General features: G+C 42.0%; 1 protein-coding gene across 5 annotated transcripts in view; it reads left to right on the top strand.

Annotated features, from left to right (window-relative positions):
- Positions 1 to 26716, top strand: part of MARCHF3 (E3 ubiquitin-protein ligase MARCHF3) — a 75950-nt gene that overhangs the window by 23443 nt on the left and 25791 nt on the right. Inside the window, exon 1 of one of the 5 annotated variants that reach the window (XM_068927957.1) lies at positions 24317 to 24676. The exons of the other annotated variants lie outside the window; for them this stretch is intronic. Within the exon in view, the coding sequence (XP_068784058.1) occupies positions 24445 to 24676 (232 nt within the window). The 5' untranslated portion in view covers positions 24317 to 24444. Of the gene's footprint in view, positions 1 to 24316; positions 24677 to 26716 lie in introns of those variants that run through there. 5 annotated transcript variants of the gene reach the window in all.

The following is a 26716-nucleotide window of genomic DNA, read 5'->3' on the forward strand; positions in this document are numbered from 1 at the left end:
TTTCCCCCCCCTAAAAGCAGAGATGTACTTTCACAGTGATACTGCTAGGTCTTTCTATGTGAAAAGAGAGACTGAGTGCATCAACACATTCTCTTCTCATTTATGCATCTTTTTTATGGGCTGAGATCCATACTGGCAGCCTTCCATGTCAGCCTTAAGTCATGGGTAATTTCAGTCTTGCCTTAACTCTGTTCTCCCTGGAAACACTGACATTTTTCATTGTTGTAACGAGGAGCAAATATTTGCAGTTGTTTGTTAGAACTTTTCTAGCATTTACATGTAGACTTTAGGAAGAAGAAAAAGACAACCGTACAAATATAGAAAGATTTATCAGAATACTTTCTCTGGTTGCAAGGACCAGTCTTCAGGCAGGACGAGGTCAGGCAGCTCCGTCTCCCCGTGCCTTGGACAGCTCCAGCCAACACCATCCCTAAACTTCTGTCAGATATTAAGCAAGCGTAAGGATTTCCAGGAGTGATGTGTTAAAAACACGATGGCAGCAGCGCAACTAACAAGTCATTCTCCTGCCTGTCCCTCCAGCTAAATCATGTCCTGCTCTAACACAACCAGTGTGAAGCTCCCATTAAGCCGAACTAAGCTCAGCAGAAGCTGCAGGCTGCTGGTTGCTTTTAATCATTCACCAGAGAAAATGATTAAAAGCAGCCTAGGGAAAGGCAGCGCAGCGGAGACTTGTCCTCCCCCTCCTGCAGCGACCGGAAGATTATGTGATGGAAAAGGGATGGTCAGGGAAGAGAAAGAAATTGAACTGGTCTGTGTTGCAATAATCAGATTATGATGTGGGAGTTTTAATTTTTCCTAGAAACTTCCTAGCTGGAGGCTTCTGGGAAAGAGACTTGAAAAGCAAAAATCCATGGATACAGCTTAGGTTCAAAACCTAGTATCTTACTCCTTTCCCTGAACTAGATGGTGGGAAAGCAGCTTAGCTTTACATATGTTTGCTTAAATCTGTTTTTTCATAGCTGAATTGATTGAACTCTGACTCCAAGATGCTGGAGCTCTGTGTGCCACATATAGAAAATGGGAGAAGGGAATGGTTGGTTGGCAGTAACGGGGAAGACGACCCCTTACAAAACAGAATTATAGCACACAGAGGCAAAGTTTACGCTCAAGAGGGGAAGGAACTGGGAAAGGAAAGACGACACAAACAAAGCAGAGAAAAGGGAAAACATGAAGTTCACTGAACTCAACTGGGGAAGAAAGTAACTCAAAAAAAGGGCGGTGGGGGGAATAGGAGCAAGGAATGCCAAGGGGATAAAGTTAACACATCCTTCTGAATTAAACAGGAAGTCAGTTTACACAGTGTTGTTCAGCACACCACAAATAAGCCTTTAAACTGAATTCTTTAAAGGATTTTTGTCCTTTAAACTAAGAGCAGGGAAGATTTTAATAGGAATGGCAGCAGAGATGATTCTTGCTGTTTCACACACTTCCCTGGCTTGTAGGAACTAGAGTCACAAGTCCCTCATCATTCACTAGTCCCAAGTATTGTATTATTACTGCTACGCTGGGTCATTTTTAAGGACTTGCCCCTTCTGTGTGCTTTAGAGGGATGCACAAATATGACAGTGCTCAGCATCACTTCATTTTGCTCACCTGCTGGGTAAGGGTGTTGCACAGGACAGCTACTTTTCACTGTTCCTTTGAATTAGGTGTTGGCATTTACCAAGCGCTGGTCTATCTAAATCAGGGGAGAAAGCATTGCACATGCTTAGTATGCTTGAAAAGAACAAACATTTTACCTTGTATCTGGGATTTCTCATTTCTCAAAGAAATGAAAGGCAAAAAATAGCCAATAAGAATTCCAGTTTGTCCAATGGTGTAATTTTTTACAAGCATGTATCAGCTTTTTATCTGAACTTTTTTTTTTTTTTTTAGAAAATAGCCCCCTCAAAATTCATTACTGCTTGATTAAGTAATGCAAAAGCTACTGAACAGCATTTCCCACCCTGCAACATTAAGAGTGCTGTACCTGCAGTAGTCCTCAGGGTAAATTATAGCAAGTGCAAGTTAGTGTCTAAATTAAAAACACAAAGGTTAACAACTTACTTTGAAAAATATATTCAAAAAATAATATTTTTGAAAAATAGGTCTCTTTGGCCATCACTAGGTAAGACTCACTGCCTTGTAAAATGCATTTGTTGCAAAGTGACCTGGCAGAAAGAGTCCTTTTGGTTGAATTCCCATTATTATTGCTTCAGTAAGGTGAGGACGGACAGGAGAGAGGATTCTCAGTGAGCTGTCAGGATTTTAACAGATATATGCATTTCCTAGTGCTTCCAGGGTACAGTCACAATGCACAAGATAAAACACCGACTCAGCGAACAATCGTTCAGTTGCAGGAAAATACACTTCTGAGCTTGGCATCTCAATCATGCAGCTGTCTGTACTTTATGTGAGTTACCACCATGTGTGCTGGCTCACTGGCTAGATTATAAGGAAAATGGGAGATGAGAGAGTAGATGAAGCCAACAGGCCCAAAGCATAAAATAACTTTGAATTCTAATTTATCTGCTAGTGAAGCTTATGCTGACAAACATGTCTAGTAGATGGTCTCTCTCTCCAGCAGAGGAGTCCCTCTTTTTTGGAACATGTTTTCTAGGGCCTCAGTTAAAAAAAATTAAAGGTTTTGGGGGTTCCAAAAAAAGATGAAGTACAACTTTGGATATTAAACTTCCTTCAAAACTCAGTAATTTGTAGCTGTCATGCAGTCACCTGTGCAATATACAGCCCTTAGCATGACAGACCACCTCACTCATGGCTAGACACACTTTAAGTGGTAATAATAGGCACCAAAATATGCTGTGAGGCTTTGGGGGTGAACTGGGGGGGGAAGGGGAGGAGGAATCATAAAGAGGCTGAGAAAGCAGAGAGGACTTGCTTTAATCTGTTGTTCACTGGATACTGTGATTCGTTTTATCACGATAAAGTGCCATGAGCAGCTGTGGTGTAATGCTTTGGCTATGGTTTGATGTTTAATGGCAGTAGAAGATACCTGGCTGTGAATGGGACACCTTCCCTCTCCCCCCCCCCCCCCCCCCACTTTTTTCTCCTCCCTTCATAGAAAGAAAGATAACCAAATATTACAGATTGCTCCATAAGAGATGCACTTACTCTCTGGGATGCAGAATGCTGCAATTGCCTTTTGCCTTTTTATGACCCTCTTTCTGGCCATGCAGTTTTCTTAATGGATGTCACACATCTAACCCTTCTAGCTCAAAGAAAAATTGCAGCCTTAATGACCAGCAAAGAGCTGCAGCTTTGCGTGCACAAGCAGGGGCCTTAAGAATATAGCAGTAGGCAGATGTAAATGCTCAGATGATTGTGGCTCTGCTAAAAGGGCGAGAAATCTGTAGAGATGAAAGAATAACAATTTTAAGTGTTTAATAAAATAGCACAAGATTGCAGTTAACTTCTGCTTACTCTACCAGCAGCACTGGGTGCAGCACAGACATCTTCAGTTTAATCAAATGCTTTAATACTAACAAAAGCTGGATATCCATAAAGAGCCTAAGACTGCTCCCAGCTGGAGGAACATACTTGATTGTTTCATCAATTCTGTCCTTTCTGGATTTTCTTGTAACTGAACTCATTGAGCCATTAGTTGAGACATCTGTGAGCTAGAGCTGGTACAAAAGTTTCTGTAGTAATATGCTTTTTCAAAATCCCAAGTTATTTGGAAGGGTGATGCAACTCATGAAGAATTAATTTTTCTCCATTTGAAAAACCTTTGCGGGAACAAGTTTACAGGCTGTACAGTTTGTATGCACAATTAGTCATTGCAGAGGTCTCACAGGTACGTTTTCCCAAGTTTTTAAGGTATTTAATTTATGAAACAGCATGGAAAAAGTTCCAAAAAATATGAAAACCTATCCGGAAAGCATATGTTTGTTTTTGAACTGCTAGCATCCAGAGGTGCTCAGGGCACTATAGCCTAAGAATTGTCCTTCTTCCTTTGGTCCAGCTGGGATTTAGAGGAAAAGAAAAAGAATAAGCCAGGGTGATGCTTGCTTCCTGGTTTTACTTTGCATACATTACTTTTCAGATATAAAGTACATGACTGTGATTTGGAGAGCAAAGGATTTCAATCTACAGTATTTGTTCTTTTGAAAAAAACTTATGAAAGAAAATTGATTATATGAGATCTTTCAAGACAGCTAGGAAGGGAAGGGAAGCTGTTTCTGAAATTGCTTTTTTTTTTTTTTTAAAAGGCATACTAAGCTTTGAAATCTCCATGCAAAGTTTTCATGCCAGTACTGTCAAGATTTTGTGGAAGTAAGCATAGTAGCTTTGTAGGACAGGAATAATGATTTCTGATAGCTGTAGCATTTGAAATTTCAAAGTTGAGACCAGACAGAGAAGTGACAGTGATGTATAAACCTGTTAAAAGTTTGACTATATATCATCTAGTAATTGTCTGTGTTTTGCTAGAGTAGAGTTTCTATTAAAGCACATCAGCTCATGCAGTCTGTATAACTGCAAAGGTAAGACTTCTTAAGTGATCAAAATTCAGGAAGGGGGATAGGGTAACCACCTCATCATGCTAAATTTTTAGTTCAGAGTCTCCAGAGTTATATAGGCTCTCCTCTTAATTCTATTTAATAAGGGCAAGAAATTCTCCCATAGGTGTTACTGGCAAATTTATTACTAAACTTCAAGATGCATTTTCCAGTTTACAGATGTCCTTTGTCATATGATATTTAGCAGCCACCTCATCTGCTCAGAAGTATAAGGAGCTCCCACTTCAGTGCATAAACTTATGCAAAAGGACTGGAGAAGACACATGCCCAAAGTCTCAGACAGACAAGAGTATTAGATCTTCTCCCAGTAGGAAGGTGCATCTAGATAGGAGAGGATGATTGTGTATCCCTGCATTTGAATTCGGTATGCTAAGCACTCACCCGCGTATTCATAGCATAAACAGGAACTCTGTATTTATTTAGCCCTATAATAATCTGGAGAAAACAGCACTTTGGGAATGCCAGGTTATACAAAACTAAATGAAGGAAATAGTTTTGTGCAGCACCAGTACAGGCACACACTCAGTGCTGCCACGGCCATTTAGACTCATCCAAGAAGTCTATTGTATCCACATTGTATTGTGTTTTGTTAACTACATGAGGATTATTTATATACACAAAGCCTTGTGTGAGCATTTGGTATTCAGCTAGTGACAGGAAGAGCCCCCAAAACGCAGTCCTCATCCACGCGCGAGTCTCAAGTAACTTAATTGCAGTTGGCAAACAAAACAGCTCTGTAATTCTATGGGAAATGCAAAGCAAATCTTCTTTGGATTTTACTACTGCGAGTTCAGAGAAGCCATATAGCAAGGATGGGAAGAGTTCAAATAAGCAAATGGGTTACAAGTATTTGGCGCTTTCTTTTTGCATTACTCAGTTGGGCACACACTTCTGCAGCATTGGCTCAGCATGTTCTAGTAAAGCAGGAGACATTCATAAAGAGATATACTCATTAGGATTAAATCATCTCTGTCCTTTGGGACAAACTGTGGTCAAGAAACAGTACTGTTCATTGTTTCCACATGCTTTTCTGGCCTTATGTTACAATTTCTAAGCAAAACATGGGTATCAGATCTATCAGCCTTTCTTGTGTTCAGATTTTAATTCTAAACTAATACAGAGAGAGAGTAGGTAACTGATCAAAAAAAAAAATCTCCACAGTTACTCGTTTAAATATTTAGTCACTTTAAAAGGGTTGGGTTAACACACCACAAACCTGTTCTTCCACCTGCTGCTCTAAAGATAGGTTAAACTGTAACAAGACATTCATTCCCAAGGCCTTGAAATCTTGCATCTGTTTTACTGACATTATGATCCATTTCTTTCCTTAATTCATTTATCAGAGCTCCCTTATCAGTCTGTAGCTTTGTAAAATGAGTGCCACACTGATGTGTCAGGTCTTCCCTTGTGGGAATGTTCTGGGGCAAAGGGCAGGGAATTAGTCCTTTCAAAGCAGAGTTTGATTTCCATTTGAGTACCTGCAGAAGATCGCACCATAAAGCCAATGGAAGAAATTTTTTTCCCCAGCTACATAAGCGCAAATGCCAGCATGTTAAACAAAATCAGATTTCTCTTTTGGATCTAAGAGATCCAGTCCTCATTTAAAAGTTTGAGGTGACGGAGATGCATAAAACCCCTTGATAGTAATCCAATGGTAGTCCTTGCTCCTTAAAAGGACTCTCATTTTCAGTTCGAGCATTTTCTACCTTTAATTTGCAGCTAAAACATCTTGCAATATCCCCCTCTTGAACTGCTAAAGTGGTTCCCTCTGCAGGGGGCAGGAAACAGTTTTTGCCTCTACTTCTTCACCCTTTCTGCAGTTTTCTCTTCCCTGGAAAGACTTGGCCCGCCCCAAACAAGACCCAGAGGCAGAAGCAAGTCTCACTATGGGGAAGTTCTTCAACTACTACTCTAATAATGCAACCTACCTTGTGCTCGGCAGTTTTTTCCTGCCATAACCAAACCAACTCAGAAGTTCCTCAAAGAGTAAACGAGTCTCCGATGCCAAGGGGATACAGGGCCACCAGGCACACAGAGCAGCTGCTTCTGTTTTAAGCTCATGGAGATGCAAGGGGGTTGGGTTTTTTTAAGAGCTTTTCACAAAGCAATGGGACCGGCCTCCCCAAGAGCAGAGGACTGCTGTTGCTCCCCATTTCTGACAATTGCCCACTTGCATTGATCACAGTCTATGGATGTGAGCGCCTAAATTTGAGGTGGACTGCACACTTAGCAAGAGAACAGCTAGGACAATGTCACAGACTTGCACTTAGTCTTTTTCAGCGGTGTCAGCCTTCTTACAAGCCCTACGATTAGTTGCTGCCCGCACTGGCAGAACACGCAAGGTTCTTCGTTTGCGCAGACGTGCAGCTGAAGCAACAAGTTCTTTTTTATTACCAAACGCGCCTACGCTGGCATAGCGAGCGCTGCCTTCCTGCCCGCGCGCCAGCCACCAGCGCGGTCATTGCCAGCACAGCCTGGGAGGAGGAAACTCACTCACTCTCTGGCACTTGAGACCCTAGGTCCCTTTGAACCATCCTGAGCAGCACTCTCCACTGCAACTTCAGTGCCCATCAGGAAAGCAAAGGCCAAAATAACTGTGCCTGCCTGAGACTTCACCTGGTGCTAGCCACTTATACCACGAAGTTATCTTTCACCACTTTTGAGCAAAGTGGCTACTAAAACTTAATGTTTCTTTTACTGAAGATTCCAGAAGCTTTAAGGTTATTACAGCACTTACCATTTACAGCACTTCCTGATGCCTCCATGTAAAAAGGTGCTTCTTGCTCAACCCAGCCTCCATCCCCCAGCAAGAAGAGGGGAGCACTCCCAGCTTGCTGGGATACCAAACGTCCGCTGGAGAGCCCAGCAGGGAAAGGCCTATCCTGCAGAAAGGAAGTCAGGGCACCAAGCATGTCCTTTAGGTACTTTTCACTGGCAGAAGTCCAAGCCCTCCATTTGCATTCCCAGCTTTCCAGGTGCTTCTTGGTTACTTCACTGATCAAATGCATTTGTGCTCTGCACTTCAGCAGTCCCTGAAGCACCTGTCCCTCTGCTACGCAAATGCCACCGACACAGCTGCAGAGCCAGAAGAGCACAAAGCGAAATTTGATTCACCTTTTGTAAGATCGGCTGGATGGTTAGCTAAATTGTGTTGCACTGTCGCGCTCCGGAGCTGTGGCAGCTAATCTGTAGTTTGGCTGCAGCATAACTTTAATTTTGACATTCTCTAACCCAGCAGAAACTGCTAAACAAAATGCTCTTGTCTGCCTCAAGCCTGGTATGTGCAGTTTGTGACCGACTTGGAATTTCTAAATATTCCTAAACTTTCAGGTAGTGAAAGTAAAAGTACCTACCAAAACACACAAAAGAGCTGAATATCAAGGGAAGCTACAGGCAGAAACAGCATGCTAGTAACTTAGTCAACTGGCACAAAGGAACTAAGTTTATCTGGTGTAAATTCTATTTTTTAGGATTATAAGCATTTCTCATTAGGTTAGTAGACTGGGTTTCCAAGCCTATTCTGCAGGTATCCAGGGTCTCTGATCTTGTCAAGAGGCTACGGACGCACAGACACGACCCCGTTAGAAGCAGTAAGGTGATGGTGACGGATGTAATGAGGCCTGCTTCTCAGCAGGAAATGTTGGCCAAACTGAAGGTTGTACCAAATATCTCTTTAAAGTCAGTAGGGCCAGAGTGTAGTTATAGATGCCTGATCAGAGTGGATGTTTTCTAGCTATTCAAATAGAAGGGAAAATGTAATGAGAATTTTAGGAAAAAGAGATGTAGCACAGGAAGGACCAGCGTGACTTAGGTAGCGTCTCAGTGGCGGGGGCTAATGGAGAACGTTTAAGGGTCCGTCACCTTAATGACAGAGCCAAGTGAGAGCGAATGGGTTTGCTAGGAGCAAGCAAGAGCCAAAGGTAATGTTTCAAACGTTCGGGACAGCAGATGTGCAGAGGAGTAACACCAGACTTTGATGTCAGTGCTTCTTAAATTAGGCAAGGAAGTGACTGGCAGCCTCCTGCCCTGGTGCCCAGCACATCCCTAGAGGGACAAAAATGCCGAGGGCTCCTGGAGGGAGATAGGAGGTTCCTGGGGAAATATCTAGACTTCGTCGGGTTGGTCACTAGAAAAGGAAGGTTTTATTTGTTCCTCTCTTCTCTTTATGCTACCTTATTGGATTTGTGCCTAACTAAACCCTCTCCTGCTGAGTACACCTCAGTGTCTGCTGCTGTGCTTTGTTCCTGTCACGCAGTTCACAAAAAATCTGGGTTTTTCCCAGTCTGGAGCTTTAAAAATGCTGTCATTGTTTTCAGGTGTTGTTTGCCTCCTGCGGTTCTTGGGCCAGGCCAATAGCATGTCACAGGGCCAAGCTGCCAGGCTCCTCTCCGTTACAATGAGCTTTGGAAACAAGCCAGGCTGTTGTTCTGCATTATAGCTTATTGTATAGTGCCTTGGGATGCAATTATTTAAAAATTTAAAGTCTGAAATTAAAAATAGCATTCTTTTTTGTTAACTTCAGCCCTTGTGGAAAGTAAATAAATACTTACATATGCAATCAGGTCAAAGACGGCTGCTGAGAAATACATACGTCTGTTCTTTTAAAGACGAGGATAAAATAAAGGAAAATAAAATTAAATTGTGTGCTTGGCAAAAGGACTGAAACAATGGATCACAGCAGATATCAACTGAGGAATGTAATACTGGCGGAGACAGTATTGCAACTAGTCCCCCACAGCACCATAGCAAGCATTCAGGGGGAAAGAGACCAAAGATCGAGAAATATAGACCGCCCCCGCCTCTGCCCACACACCAAGCTCAGACTACTTCCACCACTCTCTGACAAACACAAAACTTTTCATACAAGATACTGAAATGCCCCGAGAAAGTAGATTTCGCTCTGAAAATAAATAGTCCCTATTAATCAATTAAGCAGTAAGTTACAGTGCTTGTCAGTGAAGGAGGAAAGCTAACACTACTTTATCAGATATTAAAGGAAAAGCGGTGCATGATGACCAAGAATCCAAGTTCAGTTAACTATTTTATCTGCTTTTCAAGTGTGCACAAAAGTATCCACGTGTGAAATGCTTTATTCTTTCCTAAAACTTGGCATACTGAGATTCCAGGAAAGTATTCCAAAACTGGAACCAAAATGAATGAATTGGTAACGTGATGTAACACGTCCCATCTCTAGCTCTCTAGACTCTCCTGAGTTTTCCAGGATAGCCTGTCTTCTCAAAAAATTGCCTGAAAGTAGGCATCACGTTACCAAAAGTCTTAGTTTTGCCTCGTGTTTTTCTTGCAGTTTAACTATAAGTGCTTCTAAAAAGTGGTGAAAATGAAGCATAAACACGCGCAATTTCTTGAGAAAGCTTTTTCTTGCTCTATTATCCTTCTAATTTAAACACAAAAGTTAACTTCCACCAGCTAGGGTGTAACAGAAACAAAAGCTCTTGTATTGTAAAAACAGGTTCAGAGGGTCTGTGTGAAAATCCCATTGACTGTAGCAGAAGTCCTATCTCAAGGTCTTTGCACACCACAGCACTAGCAACAGTGGGATAGTGTACACGTGCTACTTGGACAAAGTATACTGATCCTAAAAGTCACCTATTACACGTGTAAAAGACTATAATCAGTTTAGATTAAACCTGAGGTTTTATGGGACCTTTTTCTCTGTAAATGCTGCTCCATGGTGACGTGGCAGAAAAACTACTTTGCAAGTGTCCAAAATACCCACTCAGGCTAACTCAGAATCAAGCTCTTTCATGGCAACATCATTAGAAGAAAAGCTATATGGAAAAATTATGAGTTGCATGGATCTGAGGTTTGATTCTTTAATAAAAATAGTAATAATAAATAATCAGCAGCTCACTGAAGTGAGGATTTTATTATCAGCAGTGTCTGTTCTTTGTGGATGAAAAACAGAATTGGTAGTCGTTGCTATTCAGTTTTATTTAATAGAGTTGTGAAGTTTTTTGGTAGCAGAAGGCAGTAAATGAACAATCTTGTTAACATGACCTGTTCTAATTTGTTGGTTGTCATTGCAACACTGCTCCGCCAAGGGCAAAATAATAGAAAATAACTTAGGATAATGTAGTCTATAAATTACTTTCACCTGAAGAGTTAGTGTAGTCCTATTCCGAACAGATCCTAGAAAAATGAATGTTAATTAACTGGCTGGAGGACATTTATTTTAAAGGAAGAAACTAGCAAGAGAACACAATATTATTAAAAGAAAATTGAAATATCATCTGGCTTTAATTATTGAATGGTATGTAGCGGTGATTAATCATTGCTGACGTTACCAAATGAGAAGCAAGACAAAATATTTAGTCTAACACTTTCTAAAAAAATCTGAAAATGCTTAGGTCACTTCTTCTTAGATCCGAAAAAGGATCTAATTTGATACTTGCAGATCTTTACTGAGTTTTATCTTACGTACCAACATTGCTAGCAAAATTAGAAACTCTCACCGTTCATGCACACAGTAGGCATCAGCGCGATACTACCCTGGTGTTTCATATTATCTTCACGCTTAACTTTCTGCTATCATGTTTGTTTTCCAAAAGAATGCATTGATTGATTTATATAATGAAATTTCAGGCTATGGCATGTTTCCATGCCCATTCCCACAGCTCCTGCAAGGAGTTTCTCACTCCTCGTCCTGTGAAATTACCCGCTGCATAACATTGCGCTATTTCTGCTCTAAACTGAATGACTCCCAAACCCACAAAGCCCTTTCACGGTAATCAGGTGAACGCTTTCGTAGGATAACACATATTTCTGGCTGCTGCTTTCATCAATATTTTTTCCTGTGTTTGTGTGCTCGGCATCCTTTTTTCCTTTTTTTTTTTTCCCAATGGCATGATTCTAGGTTGAGTTGTTACACAAAACTTCTGAATTTTGAGAACCAAATAGCCTTGTCTAACTACCAGGGCTACATGCAGAAGCAGCATAATGGCTTGGATGGGACACACTGACTCTCATGGGGTCTTTAATTTGATTTTACTTACTGTTTTCACATTGATTCTTCTGTGGGAGAAGTGGACACAAGTCATGCCCTGAGGCAATCCCTGCAAGACTGGGGGTTGCCAGAATGTAGGAAAATAGACAAAGCCATGAAATAAATCTGCACGGATCATGGTATTTGCTGGAGGACCGTAATAAGCTTCTGCTCGAGTGTCGCATGTCTTTTATGAGGAGCAGTTTAAGGAAGGAGAAGCAGCTCTTTCCTTCCCGTCGACAGAGATGGCAACTGGTGTCACTTGGCCCAGCTTTCAAGTGCATGAAATGCACTTAGAAATGAGCAGGCGCAAATTCCTCTTTGGGAGTAGGGAGAAGAGCTCCTTGAGATGTAGCTGACCATTGCTTTTGTCAATAGTCTTACACTTTTAATAGTCTGCCCCACAACTGTGGTGAGACTGGGCACATATTAAAAACTTAACACACAAAAATTGTAAATGTGGTTTCTGCATAGAAGTGCCTACGATGAAAAAAGCAAGCAAGAGAGAGAGACCGCTTCCTGGCTTAGCAATGACAGTCATGATGAATAGGCAAGCCTCACACAAGGTGAGCCAAAGGATACAGACAATTGGCGTAAGACTTTTATTGACGGTGATATTTATTAGGATGTGACAGTAAACACAAATGAATAACTGCTGTTATGAAATTAGTACAGATCAGGCAGTAGGAAGTATTTTAGTTTTGGTACTTTATAAAACGCTAATATAGAACCAAAGTACCATATCCCCTGTAGTGGGATTATAGCCTACATTTTAATCTTTATCCAATGATCAGCATGTAGTACCATGCAGTAACTGTCACTCTTCATTGGGGCTGTCTTCCTCATTCCTGTTACTTCTAACTTGTCCCTCTGGAGAGGCAAAATTAAGAGCTAATGCTCCTGGTGCTGTGGAGCCAAACATCCCCATGGCCCATCCAACTTCTACGGAGAGCAGCTGCTGGGGATAAGTCTGAGGACGGTCAAGAGCATGGTGCAGCAGCAGTGGCAGGTGCAGCTGCGTAGCCTTCCTGTGATTTTCTTGTGGACATCCAACCAGCTCCTTGCAATAGGATTCTTACAGACCAATGTGTGATTCAGAGATTTTCCACCTGACAAATGCTTTGAAATGGCACACTCAAACACAATGACTGTCGCTCTGGGACGGTCAGTGTCTGATGCCTACCGTAGCTTGGTTTTCTTTGCTCATGAGGAGGCAAACATGCTGCACATCTTCCATTAAACTGCTATCAGTGAAGTGAAGGAAGAAGAAATAATCCAAGATGTTTAGATTTCAATTGAAATGTAAGAGATCTTCCTTTTCTTATGCCACAAAACTGAGCTCCAGTACGCCCCTGCTAAATCTAGTTGACCGGTGCCTTATCTCAGGAAAGAGAACAGCGTGAAGCGAGGTCACAGCTGCAGTAGTCTGTAATGTTTTCTTATCTGTATGGCTTTTCCTATTAGTGTGTGAGCCCCTGGAAAAGGTTTCATGCATTAGCTCCATTCTGAGGCCTTTTTAAAGCTTTTTTTCCCCCTTTTTCTTAGGCAGAGAAAGTGGCCCTCAGCTGAAGTTAAATCATATTGATCACATTAAGTCGAGGATCTGATCCATCCTTTATTCATATTTGTACGATTCTTTGAAAATGCAAACTGCAGTGTAACTCCTGCATATTCCTGCTCTTCTATAATGCTGTAGGAGTAGCTCCAGTTGACTGATGGAGATTTTGTTGGTGGACTGTGGCAGTTGATTTTTGCCAAGGGTGGAGTGAAAAAAACGGAAACAGTTTGTTTTGCAGTTGCCGCATTAGAAAGAGTCAAGGGCAATCTTGTTTCCCCCATAGCCAGATGCTTTACAAGCCCCAGTGGGCTGAAGACTGGAAGATTACTCTTGTCCTAAGTAGCTTAGGGTTGAGATAATTGGTTTTCTGAAGGGTTTAAAAAGAAAGAAATCATAACTGTGACACAAGGTCAGTGTTAGTTGTTTGCTTATCCGCTTTAGGCTGATCATGAAAAGGATCAAATGCATTTATCTATAAAATGTTTGGAAATAAAAAGCTGTAGCGGTTCACGTTTGTAGCCAGAATTAGTAAAGATACAGGGTGTGTTTAAGCTTCTCAGTATTGACAAAGTCATCATATTATCTTCACACAAGGACAGCATTACAGCCTTGTCCTTTGGGCTGTTTGGACCATTAAATTACTCTTTTACATTTGATTCACTTTGAGCTCAAATCTCTGTGGAACAGAATAAAATAAGCCAGCCCTGTGGACACTCCGTTGGAGACTTTATGAACTACTACAGAAATTCTCAGCCTGCCTCTTCCTAAATTGAGCGGCGCAAGGGCCAGGCAGGGGCTGATGAGGCTGCTAGTGCACATCCTCTCTGGGGGAGGCTGTCCTGCGTGAGGCGCTCACCTAGGCAGTGGAAATCAGAAAAACCCAGTGGGCAGCTGCAAATGACTTTGGCCAAGGCTAGATTGGCCAGCTGGGCCCTGAAGCCTGCAGAGGGAATATCTCCCTGGGTCTCCTTGGTATCGGTAGGAGCCATGCTGGGTAGTGATACGACTCCAGACCTCTGCACAGGCTGCTGCCCTACGCTAAGGAGCCTGGCAGAGTCAGAGAGCTCTGCTGTGGGACAGTCTTGTGGCCATCAGCTAGCATGCTCTTTGTGATATCCCCTTTCAGAAGGATGCACAAGTAGTAACAGTTTCTAATACGAGAGCTTAAATTACATCTGAGGGAGTTTAGAGCTGCAGGGGGAGGAGAACTACTTGGTGCGAATTAAGACACCAAGGTATTAATAACACAAAGAATAGACGAGCTACCAAAGATGATCAGATCATAATTTTAAGAAGCTGGAAATTTAATCTTATCTCTACATTTTCCCCTTCCAGCAAAATGGTAAGCCACTTTTTCCTAACTGCAGAAACTGTAGCTTCTCTGGCTCATTGCCTGCATCTCTGTCAAGGCAAAGAGGGAGATGAATGCAGTTGCAAATCTTCCCATTCCAAGTTTCCCCTACCAGTGCCTGTAACCTCTCAGTCCATGCAGCTCAATTGCAACATAAAGGGATAGTTTCCCATATAAAAGCTTATTTTAAATTTAGGCTGCACTAAAGCCTGAAAGATCAAAGTATTTTCAGTAGCACAGGAGGAACTCCTCCATAATAAAGCTCTTAAAGCTGACTTCGTAGCTATAAGCTGGCTTCATTGCATGGGGACAGCCACTTGCTGTGACCACAGGGCTGTCTCCCAGAGGCACAGTAATCTGACTTTTAAGGACATATCTTGCGCTGGGAGAAATTGTTGGCTGCAAAGCTAGAGCGGGCTTTCAACTGTGACCTGCAGTTTAGAGTTAATTCATAACTGCTCTTGGACTGCCTGACATTCAAGTGTTGCCCAGACGAACAGGCAGCATTTTACAAGAGCCACAGAAAGTGTGGCAGGGAGAAGAACTGGAGGTATTTCACTTGACATTACTATTGTAATCATACTCTGATACCAGTTAGGTTTTAGAAAATAATAGGAAACTCTCACAGTCCTCCAAGAGATTTTATACGCACACATGCCTGTTTGCTCTCCCCCCACCTTGCTCTTGCTGTCTCTCATTTCTACAGGTTTCAGATAGGGTTTGATCCAGGTAGTTTGATTTGCATGCTTTGCTCAACTAAATCAAAGTGAAATAATGAGCAATTACAAATTCGAGTGACTATGTTTCGTCACAGTATTTGATGTGTTGTGTATGTCTGCGTTCTAAAGCCGGACTATACAAGGACATCTTCATCCAAGCCAGAAAGATCTCACATAAGTAGCGGCTGAGAGCCCGACACCATTTGTTTGTTCACAGCTGGTTAGGAGCACAACATGTTCAGGAACATAAGCAGGTACATCTTTTTTTCTCCCCAAATGACAATGATTCAGTTAATGCCTTGTAGTTACAGAAAAAATTTAACAGATCTGGCTACTGCCTGGATTCCCTCACTTCTTCCTACCTTGGCCTGTTGCAATTTACTTGCTTTCTTTGAACATTAGACTCCTAACAATTTCCTTTAGACAACACACCGAGCTCTGGTGGGGGCCTGGGTTGTTCAGGATTTGGGGGCTGAGACGGGGAACTTCTCACCTCGATTTTGCATGTTCAGCTCTGCTTGGCAGTTACAAGGTGATGGCTATATGAAATGAAACAGATAATCTTAATTTAGTTTCTGGGAACACTTAGTCACAAATACCTACCCACAATTAGTCTAGCCACAGCAGTACCCAAGAATGTGATGTGCGCGAAGCAAGAACTGGCTGTCACAAAGGACAGTCTCCCAAATATTGGCTGCACATATGTGTTTTAATTAATGTAAGGACTGGGCTGCTCAGCATTGGAGAAGAGCTGCACTGAGAAGGGGATTGAACAATACATCAGCTTATTTTTAACTAATTTTTGTCCCGGTTGTGAATCAATGTTTTTCATTAGGGTTACAAATAAATTGTATGCCTGGAGGATATTAGATAGACAACTAATGTCAACAAGTATGCCAGATCATTAAGATGGATTTTATAGAATGGTGTGATATCAGCAATTCATTCTGCATCCACAGCTGTGGAAAGAGATAAACTAGGAGGTAGGAAGGAAGGAGAGTTGTTGGAGGATGTAAGCTTCCTAACAAAAACACCAGGGATGCTTTTGATGGAAAATTGAACAAATTTAAGAACAAGTATGACTAAGAACAATGCCCAGATGAGATGGGAAATGTAACTAGGCACTGGCAACGCAGCAGTCTCTTCTCTCTTTAGAAATTTCCATGGTCTTAATGTGGGTGGGACTGGGCAGAGTCCTAGGAGAAGTAGAAGGGACATAGATCCACACAAGCCTGCTTTGTGGAAGAAGAAACATAATCCACAAACCAGTTTATGTACAACCATAAACCAGCTTATGGATGTCCTAGATCCAAAACCTGGGGCAAAGTATTCCTCCTTACCTACCTCAGCGGCAAGCAGCAAAAGGAGGGCAGGCTTGTCCTGCTTGGGAACCACGCAGATGAAAATTTAATTACTTGTTTTCTAAGAATGGATAATGTTGTGAGGGGTGAATCTTAGCTCTGGTTCCTCGCTCTTCACAGCATCGCCAGAAACTCCAGAATTTTGCAGCCCCTGGGCCTAAACTTTGAACTCCTTAGTGATTTTGCCCTTTGGCAGCAGATTATCTTTTCTTCACGTAGGTTGGCCTGCAACAGAGCCAACACGCTCTGCCAAGTCGTAGGATTTCCATGCTCTTGGCTGCTCTCCGTGCCATTAGTGATGCTGTATGATATGCAAAATGGTGCATGCACGCACATTTTGATGAGATATAAGTGAATCTATAATAAGATATTCATTTAAAAGGATAGCTGAAGGAATTGTATAAAGATCGCATCCCCAGACCTAATGGGACTTGGCCCTTTTAAGCAATTTGGCCAGAGTCCCTTCATCGTACCCACACAGACTAGAGCGCGTTGGTGAGGTAATGGCCCACTTCTCTCTAATACTCTTCTCTGTCCCCGCACATATTAGGCTTGACAGGAGTACTTCATCTTAGAGAAGGGAAAAGTTATTGCTTAAATGATAAATATACTTTAAAAGAATTTATATTCAGTATACTTTCATTACTGAGAGAGATGAAGAAATGCCCGATAAATGTGCCTGGATATTTGCTGTGAGTTGGTGAATGTTGCCCCTGTGGATACAGTAATGTGTGGTTTTCATAAACTTACTCGGACCAAAGGGACATAAGCAAATGTTTCATGATTGTAAATCAGGGTGTATTCCTGTGAAATATGAGCGTGAAGTCTCACGTAAAAGGACCTGAAAGAGTTGTTTCAAGGCCATTCAGAATGGGCAACTAAACTTTTCTTATTTTGTTCTTTAAAATTGTTCCTGACTCAAGTGAATATGATGTTTTTCGCAAGGGTCTGGTACTCGCCACTGCTGGATGTAGTTTTCTAGACTAGTGAGACCACAGCCGCCACTGCAGCAGTGGACGTTAGGTGAAGACCACAGTTGATGTTATCTATCTTATGAGGTGATATGGAGCCAGAATCTGACTACAGGTGGCTAGCCAGCAATTTCACCGGTGGAGAGAGTTGTGCAGCAGTATAAATGAGGAAACTAAGCTGTGGAAGTCTTAATCTCGTCCCCTAAAAAAATAGATAGCCGTGGTAAAGCTTAGACAGTAGTATACTAGACTGCCGAGAAGTTCAAGCGGGACTGACACAACCTGAGATGCCTCCATCAAGCAGTTTCACTATCACAGTCCTGTACCAAGGCAGGCACACAAGGCATCGTAGGCACACAGTAAAATCTGCACCTGAGGACCGATTTCAGTGCAGAAGTCAAAATAACACTGAGAGATTAAAATCTCAACCGAGAGCAGCACGTGCTCCACATTTCTACTGCTTTTATTTCTCATGATATTAAGACTAACGTCTAGTTTGCTTCTAATTCTTATTATTTTTGCGTTCTGGTATTTCTCTTGGCTTTGGGTAAGGAAAATAAAGTTGTCCAGTTTAATTTTATCTATGCAGTTTCAATTAAATTCTGTCTTGTGGTTTTCATGCCCTAGTGCAGCATTTCAGTAATTTGCTTGAAAATTATTGAGTAAAAATTGGATTTTATCTGCTTTGTTTGCAGCAATTATTTTTCATCCCCAGGTCTGAATGTCATGTCTGATTTATTTGACCAGTCAAGTTTATTTGACAATGACTAAAAGCATTCTCGGTGTGCTTGTTGCAGGAAGAGGAACAGTGACTCTCACCTGTTCTCACAGGAACAGTCACCTCACCATATAGTGTTACACAGCAAAACGCATCTACACGTGCAATACTAGTTAGTCTAGGGAATGATCACTTTTTAAAATTCACTTGCAGTAGTCCTATTTACTCTTAGCATCTGGAGTGGTTTCTAGAGTGCAAGTCCCATAGTTTGGCGAAAGACCCCAGAATTCAAGTTCAGAGGAAAATCTTTATGTAAACATTCTCGAAGACCAATGAGTCTGCATTTTGCTCTTGCTGAGAAAAATAAACTCTTTTTGTTCTCATATTAGAGCATCTTCCTGTGTGGAAGAAAATGCAGTGGGAGTATTTTTAGCTGCTTTTGTCTGGAGGGTAAGAGAGGAAAGGGAAAAGGAAAAGAGCTGAATTTTTAAGTCATTTTTCTTTAAAGACTTTCTTTTTCTTAATAATATTTTTGGAAGACTAATTCCCTTGGCAGTAAACATCAGAAGCTCAGCCACTGCCAACTAAAACACTGCAAGATAAAATAATACAAACTAAATTCTCTTTCGTGAAAGAGAAGGGCTTGTTAGATGGCACCTTCAGAAACACATAAAGTGATCACACAGCCTGAGAATAAGAGAAAGCATATATTTTACATATAAATATGTTTGTTTGGAGCACGCTTTGCAAAGCAGCCCATACAAGCTAAGTTTCATGTATTTACAAAGTGTCAGCAGCTGACTCAACCCTGAATAAAACATTAGCAGACTTGAGTCTATCCCAAGGAGTTTGCAGACGTGTCGTAATACTGACAAACACAATCGATGGGGCAGAAGAGGTGGAAGTTGTCCCTTCCTTCCACTTAAGTTTCCATCGTATATAATGCACATAAACTTCAATACAGATTCCTAGGTGATGATTTGTTTTACTAGTGCAGATACCTTACACAGAGCATGACTGAAAGCCTGAACAGGGTAAGATGGTTGGGGTGCATAGGATAGGAAGGAGAGAGGTGCTCAGTGCAGGAAGTAAATGTTGATATTAAATATTTATGCAGATGAAGACTAGGAAAGAAGCAGAGGAATGAATATAAAAATACCTGGAAGATTTCAGGTTAAATTACAGTGCATTAAAACAGAGGTATTCAGGGTAAGATAAAAATAATCTTTGTTTTGTTATTTCAAAACTATCTGTAGAAAATCTGTAGCCATATTTCTCCAAGTATCCCGCTTTTATTAATCAAAAACATTTTCCTTTTCATCTCCGGCTCTGTTTGCCCCACAGTTTTTCAAAAACTTGTCTCCATTGCGAATCAGTGTTGCCTGTTTCCTCTGCCTTGCAAGCAGTTGTATAGAGAGGTTGTTCAGTCATATCTTGTTCAAGATTTATGCTGGTTGGACCGCTGTGAGCCACTGAACTGTGTAAAACCACAGGTTTTTGGATCACTCCAGTTTTTCAGAGAATTCCATTTCCCCCAGCTTTGCACAAGCAGGAATTCATTTCTGTGCCCAGTGCATGAAGTGAAGCAATATTTACAACACTGCGGTGGGAGCAAGTCATTTTTAGCATGACCTTACCTAGTCCGGAAGAATCAGTTGAATTCAGTTATGTTTACCTGCGTGAATAGAAAATGAAGCACAGTTAGGGATTTAGTATGTGGGAGAGGGCTGTAATTCACACGATGTGGGCAACCCTTCTTTCAGCCTTGCAGTGGAAACGGTGAGAACTAATTTTGAACATTCCCTGGGGAAAACATGGCCTTGGCTGTACATGAAAATTTAACTTTGACCATTCTCCCTTTGACCGTCCTGCAGTTGATGAGCAGTAACTAAGAGTCCAATGTAAAGCTCAGGGAAGTCAACAGTAACTTTTCCACCGAGTTCAACATTTGGATCAGATCTGACTTGACTTGTTCTCTTTACGACTTTCTGTTTAACCAAGAGACATTGGTCCTCACACCGTCTTGCTGCAAGGCTGAAAAATAGCTAGCTATAAATCAACAGGGTGTAATAAGCCTAATTTCTATGCGTTTCTTTGGGTCGCGAGCTGTGCCAGAGAGCGCAGGTGTCGTCTTTCCGTTTAGCCTGAAAACATGGAAGTTAATGGGAGGTCGGTCCCAGAGAGCGCAGGGAGATGTGCTGCACAGACAGAGCACCCCACGTGGCTGCATTATGCTTTTTATGACAAGATCAGCACCAAAACTGAAGGATGCAAATAGAAGAGAGTTGAAGCAGAGTCCAGAGGAGGTGTATTTTGCTATTACGCTGCTGTTAGAGAGGGTGATTGGGAGAACCCTTTCTGCCTTCCTGTAATCCTATTTTTCTACCTGCCTCCTGGCATGGGGTCATAGCCTTGCGTGAACCCTGACTTATCCTATTAAAACTGCTGTTATTGGGAGTTGCAAAAGATAGATTTTTCTGATGAAATCCTAGCTGCTTGCAGAGAAAAGGGATTATTGAAACTTCTGCAGTTCCTGTCTTAAAGGAAATGCAATATCCGTAATATATGTATTGCGCAAAAAAAGATTGCTCTCTTTAGAACGAAGTACTTGCCCCCTGATTTTTCAGAGGTCAGTCCTTACTTTGCAGGAGTGACTTGGAAAGCCTTGTCCTTCGGCCTTACAGCAGTGACATAGAAAGCCTTGTCTTTCGGCCCTTGTTGAAGAGGAAGGAAATCTCATGCTGCAAGCTGCTTCTTACAGGTGTTAGGCCAGGAGGTAAACGTCTGTGTTTGGCATTTGGTTACAAAATCCACTTTTTGCATCTGTATAAAGTGACCTAATTTAGGAAAATGAAGGAGAGACTAGTACTTATTTTTTAGTGGAAAAACGAGCTTCCAGGCCTCTAAACTTGTGAGCTTTCAGCACATAACTAGTTATTGATTCTGTCACTGAATTTCAGTGCTAAGGTTGAAAACACTTGCTGTTTAAACTTCAGCCTGGAATGACACAATATCTAAACAAATCACTTGGAAATAGTGATTCTGCGCAATGGCGGCCCCCCAGCCGGTGGCGGGAGGCCTCCCCTGAGATTTATTTTTAGTCAAACTTATATTTATTCATTAAGCTATATTGTTCCTGTGGGAAGGAAAACTTTCCAGTCCGTACGAACCTAATCAAAAGAAATTAAAGGAGCACTACTCCAGCGCTTATGGCACTTCTGGACATACCATCATTTTGCAGTCTTAAAGTTAGTCTTTTAATAAAAGTTGCTGACAGTGTCTATCAGAGCAGTAGCTAATGCAGTTGTGGCTGTGGCCGCTGGGCACCGCTCCATGGGTCAGCCCTGCTCGGCCGCCGCCGCCGGGGCAGATACGGCAACCTGTAGGGCTGCCAGAAGAGGAAGGAGCCAGCTCAGGGCACGCTCTGCCTCATCCTCCTAAACGAGGCGTTTTGCAGGGCCAGAATAAGCAGAAGTTTCTGGGCAGGGGTTTGGAGAGAAGGGAGGGGGGATACAAAAAGGATGCGGCAGTGAAAAAAGGGAACTTGGGAAGCGTAAGGGCAAGCCCTTTCCTCCATCTGCAGGGATACCGCCTGAGCGCAGTCACCCAGCAATAGGGGCAGGCAAGCCTCGGCCTCCCGTTCCAAATATGCTTAGCTTTGCCAGTTAAGGAAGTCTAGTAAGAAGATTTTTTCTAGTGGCAAGCAACATAAAGGAGGTTGGGGAGAGAAACTGGGAACTATTTAATCATTCCGACTCCTCCATTCGAGACTGCCAGCTAAACAATGACATCCTTCCTCGCTGAGGATGCTTATTTTAGAACAGCAATTCTTTACAACCCCCGTCCAGAGTAATCTTTACCATTCACACTCCTGTCCTCCTTCCCTAATCAATCAGGTGGAAAGCACGGACCAAGTGATACTGCTCCCGCACCAGGGGGCTGAGCGCTCTGGAAGATCATAGCCCAAAGGAGCCACGTGAGCAAATGGTGACTTGACTTGAACACCCAACACGTGGGCACGCGGATCGGGGTAACTGGGACAGCGTTACAGGGGACCTGGCAGCAAACAGAGAGCTGGACCTCAGCAGAGCTTGCTCCTGCATCTGGAGCCCGCCCCAGGAAAGTGCAAGTTAAGTGGCTCCTTTGGGAGGCTGGCTTGCAATGTCAGGCTCTTGCCAGGAATTTACAAATGCAAAATTGGCAGCACATCCTGAAACGCTAGCTTATTTTCCTGGATTACGCTTAGTAAGAACGCTACTAGGCACATGGTGTTTTACTCATGCCTCGGTGCTACCAGCTTCTGCTGGCACCAGAACGCCCATTCAGGCGAAGGGCAGTTGTAGAAACACAAGTTGTCTTGCCATCAACCTGTGCTGCCCCAGAGAGCCTGGAAGCAGCTGGTCCAGCTCAGGCAGCACGTAGCGGGGCTGGGAAACGTGCTCGGGGCACCCAGCAGTTATGCTGAATCACAACTTCCTCCTGTTTGTCCAGTAATCCAAAACATCTTCTAGGAAAAATGAGACAGACATGTCTTGCATTCCTATTCGTATTAGGCAAGACGTTTCCACTAGAAAAGACTAATGTTAGAACAGAAAAGTTATGTCTTTATACTTTTAAGAGGGCATCATTACTATTTATACATCAGTTGTGAACTATATTTGCATCTATTCTTTTTTATTATTAATGCGAGACTAAAATGTCACCAAATTAAGTATTTACAGCATACATTATCATGTTTTTTGAAATGCTTCAGCTGGCAAATTTTCTGAGATCCCCTTTTCCTCTGGTGAAATCTTCCATTTTTGACAACGAAAAAAAAATCTTAGCAAAAGACTTACTTAAATTAGCAGCTATATAAACATGTAAAGCAATTTATTAAGGTCCACAGTGCCAAGAAAGGTGGTTCGTTCCCCTCATGAAAAGGGGTTCAAGGTTCAGGACATATGAAAAAGAAATCATTGATTTATGGGTGGGCAGTGATTTTTTTTAAATGGAGGGAAAGACTGTTAAGGACTATTCATGCTAAATTGCTTTGTGCTGCTGCCTCAGACTAGCACTCAGCTCTTTGATGTACATGTTTATAAAATTACACTTTAAATGCAGCCTACTGCATGGTAGTTTTTAAGAGGCCTCTACAGTCAGACCAGCTGAGCATGAAGAATTAGTAAAGCGTGGGTTGAAACAGCCAACCTGAAATTGCCCAATATCAATGAAGTTCGGTATTGCGCCGCTTACTCTATGTTGACATGCTTTACAGTGAAATCTTGCAAGGAGCCTAAAGTTTACTGCTCTCTTCAACTGGTAAACAAGTATTGCATTTTTCTCTTGCAGCATTCTCAACTGTCTTTCATAGTTCCTTGGCGTTATATTTTTTTGGTTAAAAACCAAATGCTATTTAATAGGTTGTATGAATTTTTAACATAAATTTTCTTGAATATCCTGTTGGTGTGTGTCACAGTGTTACAGAAACACTGTGCCCCGGTGTTGGTTCCCCTCTGCCTTTCTCAGTGATATCTTAATTCTAGTGTTTTGCACCTCTACAGTTAACAGTTTAGACAGTGTGCTATATAGCCTCCTCTACACTAGTCAACACGTGACTATCAAACGTAGGAGTTTTTTCATCTTCTCAAGATGCAGAAGCTCATTTTTAACTCTGAAGGTCTGAAGACACTTATGTGAGCCTCACTCCTCCAGATGTTTCTGGGGAAAGTTTCTGTACTTCTGCAGAGCTGAGCATACCAATTGTACTGACACTTATGTCTACTGAGGCTGTAGGAGAGCATTTCCCATTATAAATGCTGGTCTTAGTTGCTTTTATAGGCTTAGTTACTTAAAAGAACAACCCTGGTACGCACAGGAATAAGGTCATGCAACAAGATCGGATCAGAGTCGAGAAGGAAATAGCACGAGTGGGCGATGAGCTGGGATCGAGGGGGGACGAGCGCAGAAGAGACAAGGCAAGGCCAAATGCAGGCCAAAAAGGGCAGGCGGAGGCAGGTGGGGAGCCGAGGCCTTGCATGCCCGACAGGCATCCTGTTGGCACGAGGCTCCTGAGCCTTCCTTGCCAACTGCTGCTGGCTGATTTCTAAGGGATGTGCTGAAAGAAGTATGGTTCTGTCCCCCACATCAGCTCAGCACACCTAGGGCGATAGCTGTAACTGCCCGTTACTCCGTTAGTTTCTTCCCAGAGTAATCCTCAGTGGGTTTGGGATCAGCAGGGGATCCATGCAGCTCTCTATAGCGCAGCTTGGAGGGAAGAGGCCAGGTATGCTTAAAACAGCAATTCCAGCTATGAGCGCCTTGGAAACGGCATACAGAAAACTCCTTAGGAAGAATGTCAAAGTTACAAACTTGAGAAGTTACAGATCTCCAGAATTACAAATTACTTTCCTCATGCTGTTTCAGAACCTCTGTGACCATGCCACCTTCACAGTGCTCCAGGATCATTTCTTAACAGGTAAAACATGAGGAAGTTTCACAGTACACTGCAGTTGGGAATTCTGGTTCTTCTTTTGTGCTCTCAATGGGAAGGTGAATCTGAGGGACAAACCAATATGTCTGGGGCCATAGAGCAAGTCATCCCATCACTACAAAGCCTGTTTGAGTCCCTGGACCATACTGGCATAGCCGTACTGGCATGTAGCTTAGTCACAACTGGCATAACCATCTGGGTATTTAGCTCCTCATGGAGGTTGCCAGCCTGTGCTAACTTCTGTCACACGATAGCTAAAGCGGTTGTTTCATTAAAGCAGAGATCTTTTGTGCAGTACTGGTTTATCTCTCTAAGGATCATGCAAAATCAGCATAACTCAAAGAGGGACGTTTTCTACAGTAAGAAACTGAAGAAGCTGGGACTCTGTCTTAAGAAGCTAGATGACACAATAATATTGTCTAAAACTACACGAAGGAAAGATGAATTGTTATTCTCCATTACCAAAAACAAAGTAAAACGTAGAACTTAGTTGATAAGTTTAAAAGCTAGTGAAGAAAACGTGTTTCACATGGCATGCGATAACTACATCAGAGAACTATCAGCTCTAGTAATTTGCATTAGAATACAATAATTTGCATTCTAAGAAATTAACTAGAATTAAGTAATCAATCTAAGCAATTGACTAGGATTGTTAGAAGAAATAAAAGCAGAAGGCCCTTCCCCCAGAACTGGACCTTTCTTCCAGATTGCAGGAGGACACTTTCCAACTGGACACATGAAACTATGGCTGTCCCTATCACCATGTGTAACAAGATGTGGTTAACTGCCTTGTCAGTCACCCGGAGATGTGATTAACTCCTTTAGCCTTCCAGAAAAAGGCATCATATTTTCCTGCTGTGGTCGTTGACCACAACTAGCCATCCCCTGGGAAGGCAGTAAACTAGACACAAAAAGTACTGAGTCTTTAAAGACCTAGCCCACTGTCTAGCCACATCTAAATTAGGCTTTCAGCTTTACACTGATGTGATGAAATGCGCTTAGTCCCTGATATAGAATTTTATCTGTGCTCCAAATCTATTAAACTGTCCTGAAATACAAATCTGTGATTTTTATAATGGTAAAAGACCATGAACACAAATCACTGTTCTTTGAGTGCCAAATTTTTACCGAGTCATCTGTGCAAAATGGATTGGTTTGTACCTTCACGATCTGTCACGCAAAATAAGGGACTGTCATGGAGCTCTGTAGGCTATGTATCCTGTCAAGTCACACAAAGTCAGTATGTGACGTGGTTCCACTCTTAGCCTTAGCACAACTAGTTTACCGTTACTACTCCATACCAGGTTGTAATTTTATATTGAACACTTGGCTACAGATAGAGTGGAGAAGGAAATAATCCTTCTGGCGTGTGAAAATACACGATCAGGAAGCAAAAATAAATTTTCAAAGACTATTTTCTAATAGTGGCTGCCATACTTCTAGGAGAACTTTCCCCATAAAACAGCGTAGTGGTTTTTTGCATGCTTTCAAGTCTTGAAGCTGACTGATGCATGCTTGAGTTGCATTTCTTGAAACTAATAGGGCGACTCATGGGAGTATGGAATAAGAAAGGTGAATTGATTGCCAAGTTTGAAACTGTATGACTATGACAGATGCATTATGTGCTATTTTTAATAAAGGTGCTGAAAAAGAAGGACAAGCAGGCAATTCACACAAGAGCTCTGTGTCAATATTTGTGTAACTTTTGCATCGCACTGCTTGACGTGTAAGATCTGTTTGTCTCACGCGAATCAAAACCACTTAGGGTTTCAACAAAACCTCAGAAGAAATCTCCTCTGGTTAAAGAAAAAAAAATCCACTATGGTAATTAAATTCATCAGCATGATAATGCTTTATGGATTTTTAGAAATGAGGTCAGTTCATGCACAATGGGCAAAAATGTAACAAGGATTGCAGTTGTAGGTGCTTATTGTAAATGCAGATGAGTTCTCCCTGAAATTCCTTTCCAGGCTAGCAATGCTAGTTTTTGACATCTCCTTAAGTTTGAGTCTAATTCAGTAGGAA

Source organism: Struthio camelus, chromosome Z (genome assembly GCF_040807025.1).
Source record: "Struthio camelus isolate bStrCam1 chromosome Z, bStrCam1.hap1, whole genome shotgun sequence".
Classification (NCBI taxonomy): Eukaryota; Metazoa; Chordata; class Aves; order Struthioniformes; family Struthionidae; genus Struthio; species Struthio camelus.